Source organism: Dufourea novaeangliae, unplaced genomic scaffold (assembly GCF_001272555.1).
Source record: "Dufourea novaeangliae isolate 0120121106 unplaced genomic scaffold, ASM127255v1 scaffold67, whole genome shotgun sequence".
Taxonomy (NCBI): Eukaryota; Metazoa; Arthropoda; class Insecta; order Hymenoptera; family Halictidae; genus Dufourea; species Dufourea novaeangliae.
Window position 1 is genome coordinate 794,421 of NW_015373941.1, and position 17,534 is coordinate 811,954.

General features: G+C 34.2%; 2 protein-coding genes across 4 annotated transcripts; both read right to left on the minus strand.

Moving 5' to 3' along the window:
- Nucleotides 1-2,832: 2,832 nt before the first annotated feature.
- Nucleotides 2,833-11,567, minus strand: LOC107185686 (heat shock factor protein-like). 3 transcript variants are annotated; one of them, XM_015573426.1, is made up of 11 exons: nt 11,341-11,567; nt 10,644-10,752; nt 10,433-10,557; nt 10,032-10,367; nt 9,877-9,959; nt 9,581-9,769; nt 7,288-7,791; nt 6,158-6,263; nt 5,992-6,085; nt 5,676-5,921; nt 2,833-3,255 (listed from the first exon to the last, which is right to left on the minus strand). In XM_015573426.1, the coding sequence occupies exons 1-10, from the start codon at nt 11,443-11,445 to the stop codon at nt 5,692-5,694; spliced, it is 1,881 nt and encodes a 626-aa protein (XP_015428912.1). In that variant the 5' UTR covers nt 11,446-11,567; the 3' UTR covers nt 2,833-3,255; nt 5,676-5,691. The 3 variants fall into 3 exon arrangements, with proteins under 3 accessions (XP_015428912.1, XP_015428913.1, XP_015428911.1); XM_015573427.1 differs by lacking the exon at nt 2,833-3,255 and adding an exon at nt 4,746-5,123 and having other exon boundaries at nt 6,055-6,085; XM_015573425.1 differs by lacking the exon at nt 2,833-3,255 and adding an exon at nt 4,746-5,123.
- A 1,244-nt stretch (nt 11,568-12,811) lies between these two features.
- On the minus strand, nt 12,812-16,508 carry LOC107185704 (protein pigeon). The gene is made up of 10 exons (XM_015573452.1): nt 16,451-16,508; nt 16,201-16,337; nt 15,828-16,137; nt 15,495-15,757; nt 14,269-15,422; nt 13,744-14,085; nt 13,370-13,584; nt 13,087-13,290; nt 12,952-13,023; nt 12,812-12,882 (listed from the first exon to the last, which is right to left on the minus strand). Exons 1-10 carry the CDS (start codon nt 16,506-16,508, stop codon nt 12,812-12,814), a joined length of 2,826 nt encoding a protein of 941 aa, XP_015428938.1.
- Between the last annotated feature and the right edge of the window lie 1,026 nt (nt 16,509-17,534).

Below are 17,534 nucleotides of genomic sequence, written 5' to 3' on the forward strand. Positions count from 1 at the left end.
TGTAGATAAGAGAGATACAGAGGCAATTGTAGCGTGTACTATGTCAAATATTTAGGCAACGATTATGACGCTTTACTAGAGAGATATTTCTAATAACATTAATTAAAACTTGAGCAATTTAAGGAAGTATTTATTGATCACTAATATACAAACTAAAAGGTAATTCAATGTGTGTTTATAAAGCATCGAGTGACAATGTGATTGTGATTGCGTGCAATAAATAAGCCAAAAAAGTATTTAAGTAACAAAAAAAATTCATCGCTAATTTATACATAACTAAAAAGTGACTAATAAGAATGTTATAGGTAATTTTACAATTTTTTGACGTGTTTCTATTACGTCCAACGTTACAGTTTGATTAACATTGAAGCTTATAAAAATTATAAAACTATTAATTATATATATATATATATATATGTACAAAAGTTTACATGTGTGTTAAATAATTATAGCTTTATGGTGGTATAGCTATAATACAGGTACCATACAAAAATCAAATGTGAAAAACGAAAAAATCTTTACTTACATTAAAAACGATTGAATAATATTACGCTTCTGTTAAGAAATAGTTGTAATACTTTTTAAAGTGATCTTTGGACAAAGATTAATTCCACGGGATATAGTACAAAATAATATGAATAGTCATATTAGAAGTAGACTCCAAATATTTTTGCTGCCATTTAAATGGACATAAACGTAGTAATTTTTCATACATAATGAATCCGCTTTTTGAAAGCTTACGAAATAAATTATATTATTGTATGAAATACACTATAATTCGAAATAACGGTGTGAGTAACTTGTCTCTTGGCAGATTATTGAAAATGTGTATGTAGTCATTAAGACATATTACGGTATACACTTAATTTTTGTAATCTCACAAGATTCATGTATTTTTAATTTATAACATAAAATTCATTCTATTTATTGAACTATGTACCATTGTACACAATTCATGTGATATATATGTGTGTATACATCAAGGATAAACCGTGTGAGTCAGGATACATAGTTAACAATAAGACTATGTAAACAAGTTCTAAATTTTATTTAAAAACAAACAAGTTTAACATTGTTTTTAATGGTAGTTAAACGTCTATTCGTGTCGAATAAAGCAATTTCGATGAAAATTGTGACTTTTAAAGATACATCATTATACTTTTAAAATAATCGTTTTGTTTGATGTGTTGTATTTATCGTGACAGTATTTGTTGTTAAAGGTCGGAATAAAGTTAATTTTCATTCGTGATACAGTACAAGTACGCGTGAATGTTGATTTTCCAAGGTGGATACGTAGGCGAATGAAAACTATGAACGTTTGTCAGCATTTCTTTTTCGACGTTCAGATGTGTCTCAATCAGGCTTCGTTAATTCTATTCTAACTAGTATCTTTTATAGTTAGTAGCAAAACACGCAAATTCATAAACAGTGAATGACGAATCGTCGTTTTGTTTGTAATCCGGTAAAACCTATCCTTCTGTACAAAACATTGAATGTATCACAAAATCTGATACATACAAGAGCAGTGTAGTATCAACTATACTTTTGTACAGAATAGTCATTTTGATTTTATTGGAACGGTACTTGTAGACTGATCTTCAATGAACAAAAAAACCAGTAACATTACAGAAACAATTTATCAAGTGGCGTAAGTTATTTAAAACATTTTCCTTTAACAACAATACTCCCTGATTTTCTGTACTAAATATTTCTAATTCGATTTATTTAATCTCTTCAGTCCAAAATAACCGTAATTTGACATTATTAAGGAGTTCATAGAATATCAATAACAAGTTTCCGTTTTACACCAATTCAGAACAAAGAAGTTGTGTGAAATCCACATATACTTTGTATTGTAAATTTAATGACAAACACTTACGAGTTAAGCAATAAGATTAAAGTAAACACGTGGATAAGTAATGTAACTATGGATTAAATCTATAAAACTATAAAATGTGTTGAAATCGACTTCAAAATGAAAAGAAAGTAAAATACATAGGAAATGTATGGTTGACACTTCACTGTACATGGAATTACATAATATATACGAAGGTTCCTATGAATTTGTAATGTGATACATTTCTCGACAAATGAATATAGAAAAAAACTCTACTTATTGGTAAATTATAGTAACGTGTTAATGCGATAAGAATACAATGTACTATTCTGATAATATTATTTTCTGATAGACACAAACTTAAATCATCAATGTGTATGTTAGAGGCTCAGGATTAAGATTTCAGTGTTAAATGTAACATTATCATTTTTTATTGCAACCATTTAATTCAAGGTATAGTTGATTAAAAGAACAAATAATTTTCATTGAGAAACGAAAATGTTTGAATTTCTTAAACTATGTAGAATCTAAATCTAACAGATACACTGAACATTTAGCTCTATCTATCGATATTTCACACATCTACAATTTCATCCCTCCGCTCTATCTTTCTTCTTTGATGAATTTAAAAATTAAGATAATTATATTTTTCAAAGAATCAAATCACTATCAATTAAAAGCAGCTGCATTATCCATTAAAAATAATATTTAAACGAAGATTCACTGAAATCTTATCTTGTTATCACTTCTTCTCCATTAAACCTTGTACCGCAGCGAAACAGTAATTATGAAAAGTATAATGACACGTTAAACAAATGATTTAACATGCTGTTTTATGTATATGTATAGATTTATATACATATATTTATGCACGTATCGCACCGTGTTGTATTTAATTTCTAATACTGTGCTCTACACACACACACACACTATGTAAAAAAATGTTACTTCTCTCTGTTAGGTGGATATTTTTTTTTTTTGTAAAATATCCTAATCCGTATTTCTTTATCGATTCGACAATCATCCGCGTAATTATGTACAAATTACTGAAAACAGGACTTATTCCTCTTCAGATACATACTCGATGCGTTCTTTTTGTGTTACAATATTCTAGCAACAGCTCAATGTTGTTGTACACATAATACCGGGTAGTTTCATCACCGTGACGACAAACACCTCCACCCCCTTCTGATCTAGATTACATTTGTTTTGGTTCTTTCACCTCTGTACTTTCTTCTTCAAGGAATTATAATCGAACCACTGTGCGTGTATCTCAACTCTTGTTCTCTCTCTCTCTCTGTCTCTCTTTCTTTCTACGCGTACTAAACTGGTCATAGAGTTCGTAGCATCATACTGTTAATTAAAACGAAGGTATTACCAACGAGGTAATTAAAAATCCAGCAGTCTTGCTTCCATGGCTAAAATGAAAAAACAATTATATGTATAAAGGAATTTCGAAACAGATGATGAGTTAACGTCAGTCTTTTCTAGCGGAAAAAATTTCTTGCAAGCCCCTTCTTAGTTAAGCTATTTTCCTTAGAAGGAAAAAGTCATGAAAGTCTGTAGTCTTCTTCCTTTAAATACATCGATTTAATTTTTTTTACTGCGTTTCTGAACGTGATAAGAATTCGTCCATATTATGCATTTGAAAGAAATGAACCTGACACAGAATAACTGTTAATAACTAACGGACGAAAATATTAAATTGATTGTATAGCTTTAAAAGACAGAGAGTGCGTAATAGTTTAAGGATATATTTTTTTTTCCTTGTAACTTAAATAACTCTTTGGACATGATTATTAATATTCTTGAACTTGTTATCGTAATTTATACAAAAATACGTTTAAAAAAGTATACGTTCGTACTTTTTGACTGAAACCAAGTTCAGTTTAGGATTGTAACTTGTGGACCAAACACACCGATGAATACACGAGACATATCTACGAAAAGTAAAAAATATTTGTACATTTATTTTAAGCAGTATTGCGTATTACGTGTTCATATAATTTATCTTTTGAAAATATAACAATGTCTTATAATCATCTTTTACAATTGAGAGGAAACAAAACACATTAAGCATGCTTCAGATAGGCATTTCCTAATTTAGGAAAAGAACAGAAGAATACATATTTACTATCCATAGATACACCTTAACTTAATATGTTTTGCACATTTCTACGTTTCTTATCGAAATGTAAACTTTCTTAGATCGTAACGAAATCAAGATAATAAATTACTTATATTTAACATAATCATAAAGGTTCCAATTTAATAAATTTGGTACAGTGTTACAATTTTACGACAAGTTTTACTACATATATATATATATATATATGTATTTACAAACAAAAGAAAAATAAATAGTTTCACGGACAGACAATGACTTTACAATGGGTCGACGTTCACAGAGAACACACGAATGTCGTTCATCTTAGGAAAAAAATACGTTTTGCGCGCAAATTCGTTTTTAGTATAAAAATATAAGCTGACGGTATTAGCGTTTTTTTTTTCCTTTTTTAGCTACATAATTCCTTGATGTACAAGAATATCCGTGTTTAAATTGTTCACGTATACTACACTTTTATTGCAGAAAAATGCGAGTACAAAAAATACGAATTTCGTATATACTTTTTTAAGGTTATTCACGCGTAGGACCTAAGCAGGTACACTCGAATCCCCGTAAATAATGAGATCATCGGAGATTACAGATGACTGTAACTCATACTAGTCTGAAAATATACAGAAAATTCTACCGATGCATTCAACAATTTCTAAATTGTTCACATTATCAAAACAGGCTGAAAAACCCTTTGATAAATCTTTAAAATTGAATAAAGATAGGAACTTCGAAGTTGAACCGTACAATTGACGAAGTTTTTAGGCACTACATAACTTGTACCCCGTTGAGTAGTCAGAATGTTCATGAAATTACAATGCGCATTGGTAATCGCGATATTGCGATATCAATAAAAAAAAAAGAGTATCAATAAAAGCAAGTCACAATGTAGCGGGGTAACTTTTCTGTAAAAATATTACAATCGAATTTGGATCCGTTCATAGCAGCAAATCCAGAGGATTTTATGCGCTGGTTCATTTTAGTCACTACAGTATCCTCCACAAATGGACTGCGTATATTCGAGACAGCATTCTCTCCTCCGGTAATAGGTACACGTTTGTTGAGTATGTTTTCGACAAGCTCGTTGCTTATTTGGTCATCGAAATACACCAAGAACAGAGAAAGAGAAAGAGAGCATGCTCGTGCTGATCCACCGAGTAATAAAACACACTGAAACCAAAGCATTGGACGCAACAGTGATCTAAACCTGCAAAAAATATCTATCCTAAGACAATTTCTTTTTATTGGAAAAGGAAGCGGAACCTCATCGAAGAACAATCTCGATAGGATAATAATAACAATCGTCAACGATGATGCGTTAAGTGATGAATTACTATGAAAGACATATCATTAACATGACCTGATATTGAATCAACAGAACAATGGAAAGATAAGGCTTATTAGTCTATGTTAGATTCTCTTCTGATCCGAGATATTAAAATACAGTAATGTCTCTATTCGGTGGTAATAAAACTACAGAGCAGTTTCATTAGAAAAATGATTCATTTATAGTTAATATGGTATAATAATACTCAATGATTCGTATTAATACTAGTAATAGTTATATTACCTTGCATAGGAACTGCCTACAAATACTACAAACGATCTAGTACAAAACGGTTCACTATGACCACGGAGGAAAGATTTCTGAAGCATTGCTGTATTGTTATTCTATGTAGAGTTCGAATATTTCTGTGATCTAAAACAGACTAAGTGACTCACCATTAGCAAAAAGACTTTACGATGAAGTGTTTACGACGTTTCTTAAAGAAGCGAGAAGCGAAGCTTTGCTGTCCTCCATATCTAGAGGGTCCGAAGCATAGAGACTGTTTGCTGTTCCGTCATCTACTGAGCTCGTTACAGGTGATGCAGCATTCAAGAAAATGTCGTCGTCAAAATCTAGTAAATTTTGCGTTGGGTTGTACGCCATAAGTTCTCCTCCGGCCGTCCCGTTAACGTTATCAGCATCTGCAACATAAACGCACGTTTTCTAAAACGAAGGAGAATTTTCTATAAATTTAACTGTCAATAATCTTACCATTAGCGTGATCATCGTCCTCTTTCTCTGAATGTGGATTTAGTTCTGGATTAACAGGCATACCAAATGACATTGGATCATCTGCTCCAAATAACTACAAATATACAGAATTAATAATAAGTATTTTATGATTATACGAGAAACCATACGTTGTCTAAATACTTACACCAAGAAGTGTATTCGCATCGATACTGTAACCCTCGCCCCGAAGGATGTCACGGAGATTGTCCAAATCTGTCTGCATTGATTCGAGATGATTATCCATATCCTCCCTATAGATAATTGTTCAAAATGGATCAATATGCATTACAAAAAACAACAAGTTTACACAAGTTTATCCATATTTTTATGGAATAACAATGGTAACGTTGCAAAGCCTTTTCCTGAAAAGTACAATCTTTCTATTTGGTCAAACGACAGCACAAGCAGGTTTGTATTATCAGTCACTCGATTACAATTACTGCTTGTGCAATCAATTCGCTGGAGAACTTGCTGTGCACAAAAAAAGTTTTCTTCGTGTTTCATAATACTAATAATACGGGCTCGAGAATCTTGTAATACACGATGTTCAAAGCATTCGAGATCGGTGTTTGAAATAAAATTTCGTACCGAAGATACTCAAACCAAATTGACCATTAGTGAAATTGAAAAATCTATGAAAAACAGAACCATAATTAGACTGTACCATAACTAAAAATCTAAGGATTGTGACACTACAACTTGACATACGTAACACATCACATAAAGAAATCTATTCCACAACTTGACTAATTAAATAGGAGGATTATTCTGAACAAAACAAATTATACGAATATGGATTCAACCGATGCCTATCATTGATACATCCCCAGCACTTTGTTCCATATTTATAGAATTTTTTTTCATTCCGAATAAAAAACCTTGCCTCAGCTAAGAAAAGTTGAGTACTAGATTTTTCAAATGAAACTCAAAATACGATTGTGTTGAAATCGTTAATAAATGAACAGTACAATGATTCTGAAAGTATATAACAAGATGATACCAATCGATCGTTACTCTTCGAGCGCTACGGGAGATACCGTGAAATTCCTAGATCAAAGGCAACCATTTAGAGATCGGACGAAAAAGAAGGTCACACATTATTAGTAAAGTGTGTACTATTTAAAACAAAGCTGGTTCGAGATCGGTCGAACGATAACAAAAGAATAGAAAAATTAGTTGGATCCCACCTCTGTCTTCTGATAAAGGATTTCCACTAAGTACAAGTGGAACACGCTGGATTCAACATAATTTACCCATGGTCTGGTTTTAACTTACATTGATCCTAACCTGTGAGTGTCTGATATGGGATTGACACGGCTCAAAGATAAATCAGTGCTTGTGCTAGCTCCATTCGAGTTAGCATTCTCCTGCTCTGTGGGTTTTTCAGCACCATTTGTACAGGAAACTCTCTGCTTGGCAATATCATCAATTTTTTTAAGCTCATCATACGTGATGTCATTCCCACTAGATTTCAAGTTTTCGTTGTTCTCGCTAAATTGCACGTTCTCCTCGTTGATGATTTCCGGCACTATTAAAATATCCTCGAGCTTCAACAAATTAGAATCGTTCTCCTGAACCCCTTCCTCTGTGTCATCGATACTTTCCAAATCGAGTTCAGGCTCTGCATCGGCTGGTTTGTTCAAATTAGCTGCCATGGCTGCGAGCTTGGAACTACGCACAGTTGCAACAGGTATCGGCTTAGAAGTTGTTTTATTTTCCAGCAAAGCGATAGTCACCGGCGAATCTTCTAGTGGCATTTCAAGCATATGTGTTTCTTCCCTAAAATAGTGAAAGAAGCAGTTGCCAATCTTCGTCATCTTGAGTTACATTGTTGTAGCCATAATCTGCTTTTTAATAGGTCTTATTTACTTTCAAAAGCCGTAATTCGCTTTTGAATACATTCGTGGCTACTATTTCTGATCGATGGAAGTATTGCAAGAGCATACACAGAGACATATATGAAGCATTACATGAAAACATGCTTTCTAATTATGCAGCTAAATTATGATTGTTATAGAATTAACTTGTAATGGATAGTAATAAAGTGTCTGTATAAGTAAGCTACAAAAACAAAGAGGAGAAAGTAGTGCATGTGTGTGAAGTAGATATAAATAATAAAAAAATTACATAATACTGTTCAACTTCTTTTTGGAGATCTGTATATTATTGTTTGTAGCTTCTTCGGCAAATAATTTAATATAAAAAGTTCAAGAAAATTGATTGGATTAAATAGTAAGATAATTCGAGAATTAATTATAAGCATTAAGAGTACACGTCACAAATTGGATGTGGAGCATACTAATAATTTTCTCAGAAACATACTCATGCATGGAATAAGTTTAAACATACAATATATATTAAAGAACTTATCTTGAAACTGGATTCCACATATATTTGGGAAATATTGCATGTAGTATAACCTTATACAAATTGGATTAACATATCATGCATATGTATTTACTTAAACTTGATCAGAACAATACAGTACTAACTTTGTAAAGTAAATTATCAATAAAATAGATTGATATTCATATTATAGTAATGTTCAATTAATGTGTCAACAAGTATACTCAGAGGTATAAGTAAAATGCAATCTGTAAGATAATGCTAGTAACGATATAATAAGAATGATGATGCAATATATGAAGGGATCTAACAAAAAATAACATTTAGTTCGAAGACAAGTTGACCAAGGATTAGCAAGAATTCTCGAAAGAAAGTAAAATGCTACTGACACAATATTTTTCTTTGGACTTTAACTTCCTTCACCTAACTATATCAAAATAGGAAAATGAAAATTGATCAAATTTGGAAAGCAACTACTGAAAGTTGAAGAAACGGGCGAACTAGAGAAAATCATGTCACTTAATCAAACTGCTCAAATTGGAAAATGTTTCCAAGAAGAATATTATCGCAATGTTGTCGAACGTTCATGCAAAAATAATGGAACTAAGGAAAATGGCGATACTGTTCAAAAACAAATGTCTAAGAGAAGAATGAACACCAACACCAAAATGAAGACAAGAGAAAAATGTTAACCTCGGTTCCTCTCCATTCTTCGTTGGTGGGATCAAAATTTTGACAGGCACCTTGTTTTTCCTCCTGGCAATATTCAAATTGTGGTGATATGAGTATCACTGAGAAGTAATTAAGATTACGAACAGTACGAAGTAGTTGTTTATGAAAATTTCCCTGTTTTCTGGTTTGAGTAAGTATAAACCGTATGTAGTTCTGTCGCAATATAGTGAAACACCAAAAATTTATGTCCCTGTATCTTTAATTTTATTTTGTTAATTATTCACAACATCCCATGCATGGAAAGTGTATTGGAATGTATGAAGAAGGTTGTTTGAATTCGTTTCCATTATCGTATCTCTAGTTTCAATGAAGGATAAGCACAAATGAAATTTTAAGAATAGTTTTTTGTAGCATGATATATGTTGAAATCTTGTTGTGTTCACCGTGCAAAACTCCATCATATTATGATATCGAAATTGAAAGATTGTACATGTTATATACCACTTAACTGGATACTAAACTTTAATCGCAATAATAAAGTTTAACTTACTTCTTTTTACCCTTACATCCACGTTTCTTTCGGGCCTCAATTTCTTGTGGATTGACCAGTTGTATGTTATCCTGTAACTGAATTGAATCATCAACTAGATGAACAGTTTCCATATTGTGTTCGTCTATTATTGATGTACTACTATGTTCGGGACTTTGTACAGCTGGATTTGGATCTCCTTCCAGCATCCTAAAATAACAAAAAAATATTACATGGTGTAATGGAAGTGTTTCATCAAATATATGTAAATCAATATTAATTAAAAAAAAAAAGGCATAGCTATTGTGTTAACATACTCTGCAACAATATACTCTGAATCTAAATCCGGTTCAGATGCATCAAGTTCATGAATTACAGGCCCTGTAGGTGATGCTTGTGACTAAAACAAAAATATAAATATTGATATATGATGTACAATGATCGAGCGTATAATTAGTAAAAAATATACTACCTTTGACAGTTTTGATTGTTTACTACGTTGACGATTAGAATCGTCGATCATCAATGGGTATCTCCTTTTAACAGAGAGACCCCCACCTCTTGAAGGTTCCACCAAAGTGATTAAGAAATGTATAAGCTTAGTAACAATTTGCTGTTGTTTCAGGTGCTTTTGCCTAAGCATTGCTAGTTCCCTCCATAAGGCTTCGTTCTCTCTTTTCATGGCTCCAAGTCTCGAGTCTAAATGTTCCTGACGACCCCTCATACTCCTCACTTCTGTCAGCATCTTATTCATTAATTCCGGTTTAATGGGTGTAAGTGCCGGATCTTGTCCTCTGCTGGATGCAATCTAAATAAATCGTGATAAAACATTGAAAGAACCATTCGCACAAACAGCAAGGTATGGATTCTTACTTTTCTCTTAATGTGTTCCACAAGATATGGATGTCCCTTGCAAAAGAATTGATGTGCAAATTCCATTTCATCTCTGTCGCATTTCAGACCACCCAGTTCCACAGAAACCTTCTTGTGAAAACCATCTAAAACATGCATTCACATATGTCATGAAACATAAATAACACACATAGTTTCAATAATATACATAGTTTCTTCGATTGCTACATACACATATTCAACTGACGGACAAAACTGGCCATGTTATTGTGTTTGTAATAATGGGGCAGCAATTCTCTTGCAAACTGTGCCTGATTCCTAATAAAGAAACTTCTTCCACTCTAGAACAAAACAATGAAGTTACATTACATTGTCTGTGTAATGGAATAATAAGAACTGTATCATTATTGATTTGCTGAAATTCGCTTCACGATCAAACAAAACTGCAGATAAGAGACATAACTTCGAACAGATGTTTCTTATACTAGTCTAATACTAATATTCTTTTATTTCTTATATTAGTTAATAATAATAAAATTAGCCCAGTCCTGGTGAAGTTTATTGTCATTCTTCGTTAAAGACCGATTTGCAAAATTCTCAATAATTCGTCGAAAGACTATAAAAACGTGAAACGAGAATTGCAATTTGTTAATATAATGTAGTACATATGATGGCGCAACTAAGTACGGAATAAATTACGCAGACATCGAGGGGAACATGCGAAATATAGGTTGTGTACGTAAAAATGTGTACCGCGCGGAGGTCAACGTTTTTCTTACGTTTCTGTCGGTTATTTGCGCGACATCGATGTTACACGCCAGGTGTATTGTGATCAGAGAGACAATCAATGATTTGGCGTGTCGTTGGATTTGCCTGTTTGGCAAACGGGAATATCGAGGGATCGCGAACGAAGAAAATAAGGTACTTACGGGTGACCAACAAATAAGGTCGTCGGTTTCGGGATCCTCGACCAGCTTCCAGAGCTTGGCAAGAAACGCCGGCACACTGGTACCTAATTCCGGGATTGTGTGCATCGCTGCGTTAGTAGTTTTACTTTAATCTACGATAATTCCTTGGCTTTTTCAACGGTTATATCACGAGAAGAATCTTCACATCTCACGACAATGGCTGATCGCTGACGATGTTATTCTGCTAGCTCGGACTTACAGGTGGGGAGCGAGGGGGAATGATTTTAATGGACAAAATGCTCGATTTTCATTTAGAGGTACGACACGGCTACTGTCGGCAGTGGTTCGACGCGATTGGTTCTTCCTTTTAGAGCTAGGGCACCGACCAATATACGGGATTACTATCCGTTTTGTATGGTTTCATTTAAATTGGGTTCGTCGACTATTTTCAGTTGGTTCGTGAAAACATACTTCTAGTCACAATTAAAGCGAATTACTTCATAATGTCATAATAAGATTAAATTGCAGGATCTCTGATATATGATACAATGCATTATGCAACTTCTATACATGTTGCGTATTTTTACAGAGTTGGTAAAAAAGAATAATCAAGTCTTAGCAAGTTTGTTACATTACCAAGACAATTGTATTAAAAAATTAGTGTACATATAATAATTGAATGCTTTGTAGAGAAAGATTAAAAACCAAATTTTTATTTAAACATTTATATTTACGTCTACAGAAAAATAATTAATACTGCAGTGTTTTTGTACATATCTTCTGATATGTAATTTCATTAACAATACATCTTACATTCATGGAAAGATAAAGGTACAAATTCGAAATATCCATACCATCTACCTCGCCTATTGGATAAAATGAAATTTAAACATATATCGCTGTTTTACAGAGTACGGCAGAATTTGAACAACTTCAATCTTTTAAGTACATAACATGTGTTACACATAACATACATACAGCACATAAGCTTATTACAATTATCTCTGATTAAGATTAATATAAATAAACATACAACATTACATAATTCTCGAATCAACTGGTTAACAACATCCATATAAAACTATAACAATATAATAATCTAAAATTAATAAAAACAGATATACAGTTGCTGTTAAATATACAGTAAAATGTAATATCACGTTAATTTATCAACTTTGAAACGAAGTTAGATAAATGTGATATAAAACTATATCTTGACATGATTATTCATCCAACTCTGAAGTAATAATAAAAATTAGAGTATCAAAAATGTCAGATTCTGCAGTTAAATCGTTCGACGAAATTCTACTTTTCATATAATTGTAAAGAACAGAACGCGTATGAATTTATAAACACGATTATGAACCCACATTCATATTTTGGAAGATAGTAATAGCACTTCACACATTTAAAACCTTACTTGCACTACTGTTTCTGATTATAAAAAAGATTCTGGGAGTAGCTGCTGCGGTTCGTTACTGTTATCATTTACCTATAAAAAATCTTCTGTAGATGTTACGGTAGCTTCTATAAGTAGACCAAAGTCTAATTCGGCTAGACTAGCTGCAAAATAATGTTATTTAATTCAACAGAAACAAAATTACACAGTTAACTGAAGTCGTAAATTTATACCTTTTGCTGTAAGTAAATCGAGGAAGGTATCTAATGGAGATAAACGATCTGCAGATGGAAATGCAGCTAAACCTGCAAAGAATTCATTTTGTAGAATACGAAGTTCTGTCCTTTTTTTAAGCTACTTCGAATTACCATTATGATGATTCTTATGCTGCGACGTTCTACCACGATTCTGGCATATTTCGCCGGACAATATATTAGCGGCATGCTCGCGAGCTCGTATCATGAAACTCACTGGATGCAACCATTGATTCAAGAGTCTCTTAGCTCGTGATCTCGGTAACAAGGATAACAATGTTAACTTACGCACGGCGTTTTCCTTCGTGTCACTGATATCTACAACAACAAAAAGAAAAAAAATTAACGCATCATAAAAGAATTACAAATTTCTCATATTTAAAAGCAAGCATTGTACCAGCCATAATGATTTTGCTGACGTCCACTTGCAACTCAAATACCGAACGTTGGATGTACTGTAAAAACATAGAATACTTCAGAGTTCTGTATCCGAGGTATGTAAAAAACGACGTGAATCCTTGTGGGGCAGGAAACGCTATGCCTTCTATTGCACACCTATACCGTTCCAGTAATATGAACAACAACCACCGTCTTGCTTCATCCAACTGGTCACTGAAAATAGAACGTTGATTTTACCATATACCGAAGTACAATAAACATAGATAATGTTACATCCATACTTTTCCAAAACTGTTAAGACAAGAACATCAAAAATTGGGAAAGGAAATTTAGAAATGTGTACCTAGGTACCCGGTTGCCTTTTCAACTTACACCAGAATGAAACCACGCTCCTGTTCCAGACGTGGATCGACGCTTGCAGCTCGACAAAGCATTTGACAAAGAGCTCTAGATGTTTCCAATTGTGCCGCAACGTGTCTGGTTGCCATCGCATGAACATGTAGTGGAGTACAGGATCCTCGAATATGCGTCACAGACGTCTGTGTGCCATGTTTCAATAGATACATAGATAATTCCCTTAAATTTACCGAAACAACGTGTTCCTGTTTCGAAGCTGTACAACTTTCAGTTTCGTTGAAGGGTAAATTGGAGTCCAGTAGTTTATTACTACGACCACCTGTTATGTCGCCAAGCGATACCGTTGCCACGACCAATCTGCAACATTGTTTGTTCCGATCAGTTACATATTTATTATATATTCTTTAAAATTTTGTTTGTATAAAAGTCAAATAAATAATTCGTTTAAGTTGTAGCAACGGTGAAGATAGAACACAGATTAACACATGCAAAGTCGGATAGTGTTAATAAACATTAGGCACCACAGGAAAACAGTGTTACCCTCCGCTTGGAGACATTGGAGTACTGGATCTGGACAGTGCTTCGGGCTGGTAACACGCCAAAGAAACTAACAATTTCTTTGCAACTTTGCTCGGCTTGAATCTCGCCTTGTCCCCATTATTTTTACCGAGTTGGTCCCACAATCTACTCCACAAATCACTACGATAAGGGATCAGTCTCTGCTGGGGTGAAAGCAACATAACAGACGTGTTCCAGAGTTTCTCGTGGCTCAATGTTATACTTAAATCATGCACTTTGATCTCGAAACTCGTATATTCTTCCACAGTTGTAACCGGTAGTAATCCTAGCAGAGGCACAGCGTCTGCTAGCAAATGTTTCCGTACCAGGGAATAAGAACCACCGATAAGAATTTCTTGCATATATCGTACCATTTCCAATGACCTTGGTTTTTCTGCGATCGTGGATACTAACTCGGAAATGATATCCATGTCATTTCTATGACAGAGAAAGTAATGTAGTATTCCCAACCGCACTTCCGCCGACGTCTCTTTACGGTACACTTCAACGAGGAAGTCAGAGGGAATGGTTAGTTCTACTAAATCTAATGTTGGTAGATCGATAGTTAGTATGTTCGTAACAGGATATGTAGACGCGTTGTTTCCGTCATGAAAGGCTGTATCGTATTTCTTCTTGCCTCCTTTGTTATTATTACTCTCGAATTCAAGCAACGGTACCAAGTAAGAAGAACGTGATGGTATGGTCGTTAAGGGACCACATAGTATATGGCAACATGGCTCGTGATTCGTTCCAATCTCGAGAAGATGAGTGAATAAACCTTGCACCAAGACAATCATGTAATGATGCTCATAGATCGCAAACGTTGGCCTTATGAGCTTAGCTCGGGACCACGGTATACCTGGTATAACACAATGGATCACGCAGCTGTGATGAAGAAGCGTTACAGAGTATGCAAAGTGCACTGTATTAGATTCGCTCAATGAGTTAAGTACATGCTGCTGCGGTTTTACTGGACGATACAAGTAATGGTGGCAAACACAGACCATTCCTTTAGAGTCAGAGACCACAATAAGATCTAACGAACAATCGTGAACTCTTAAAGGTATTACATCGTCCTCGTATGTCCCACAGTTGGATGAAGTTGACAATTGAGGCAGGTTCAACGGTATGTTCAGCTGAAATAAGAAAAGCATTTTAAACTAGGTCACAAAATATCTATGTATTATATAAACTACTCAATCGCTTACTACTGTCTCGTGTGGCAAATCATCGTGAAATTGGAGACCACTGAGTGTCGGGTTGGTTCGCGTAGATTTATTCTGCTTCTCTTCTTCATCTTCGGAAACTACGCTCACGGGAATTCGTCGATGATGTATATGATATAAAACCTGATTGATCATATCCCATTGAGCCCAAATAAATGATTTTACTAATGGTTCAGATTTCAACTCTTTTACTGTTCGAAAATCAGATCCAGATGCATCAAATAATGTAGTATATATTATGATGCCTATAAGATTAAATGATTTAGTGTGCAGTAATTAAAAAAATCATGTAAATGTGACTTGTACACAGCTTACACTCTTGATGAATTAGTAACAGAAATTTGTCCATCTGCTCATCATCCTTTTCTCTGTACAGAAATTGTATGCGTACTTGTCTAGACCGTTTCGTATCTAGATTATGTATTTTTACCTCATTTTCTTGTAATTCTGCCACATATGCTTCGTACATTTCTACCTCAGCTGATATACTTTCATGTACCTCATCCATACATTCTGTATCTTTGTCTATACAAACTTTCTGTTTGGTCACATACCCAAAAACATTACGACTTTGATTTATTGTTGCTTGTACTATGTTGAATACTTCAGAGAATCGGTGTAACACCTATATCGTATTAATGTGATTAATTATAAATGAAAAGATAGATCTTTTATACGTCTAACATACCTGCAATTTATCATTAATCCGGTCGTAGTGGCCTACAACGGTATATGATGAGGATACATTGTTCTCTACTGTTTCCTCTATCCATCCAACTAACAGAGATCCGTCTTTTTCTTGTCCCAACAATTTCCATTGTTCCGCTGAAAATCATACTGTTACTTTACAAAGCGCATTTCATTTATAGTATGTACAATACGCACATATGATCAACTATTTGGTAACGTCAGAAAAATTACAAAGTCGCAGTGATTACCTGACTGCGCGTTTTCCGGTAAAAGTAAACATAACTTGGCAGCGAGATTTTCTATCATATCTGTCGGTAGACGCTTGTCAGTAACCAATATTTTGTACGATTTCGTTCAATAGAAATATTCAGTTGTTATCAATTTGTCAGTAACCATAAATCTTCGATGTATTTTGACATCCTCTAACTCTAACTTATCGTCTGCTATTATTGCGTTCAGAAAGCATCATAGGCATATATAATAGACTACGCGTCTTATGATAGAATGAAATCGGCCCTAGAGAGAGAGGACAATAACTGGAGCATTATTCCCCTCTTTACAATGAGCTGTTGGTGGGGGATTCTCCTACGGCTGTGGTGGAGACATTACCACCGATCTAGTAAGATCCGGTAAAAAAATAGTACCACTATTTTTTTTTGACTGGTGGCGCCATCCGTGTCGAATCGCATACGTAACTTGTCCATAGAAAGTTGAAAGAGCTATTTACAGTGAACTAAACGGAGTACCCATAGCGAGATAGAGTGTCAACCGTTACAAACAATTGAGATTTTAACAATGTCCTTGTAATTAGTAGTTCCCACCTGCCAGAGAGTACTAATCTGCGTTCTTTAAACTTCGAATGGAATCTATAACGAGGAAAACTGATGCTCGTTTAGCAGTGTAAATCCTATCGAAAACTGTTGCAATTACATAACCACTAAACAGGCAACACTTTTCTTCGTCATGCATTACATTCGAAGTTTAAAGAACGTAGAATAATACTCTCTAACGGCTGGGAACCAGTAATTACAAGAACATTGTTAAAATCACATTTCTTTGCAACGGTTGACACTGTATCTCGTCATGCGTACCCCGGTTAGTTCAGTTTGGACAGCTCGTACACAGTTATGCTGACAGCATTCGTCTTGAACAAGCACTCATTTTGAAGCTGAAGGTACGTAGATTAACCCACTGTTATTGATAATAACAATAAACAACCAGAACACTGTCAAAATCGCATTTAATTGCGGAATACCACTATTTTGACCGGTGGCGCCATCCGTGGCGAATCGGTGAAACTGCTAACCAATTATATGGCTAGCAGTTTCAGCG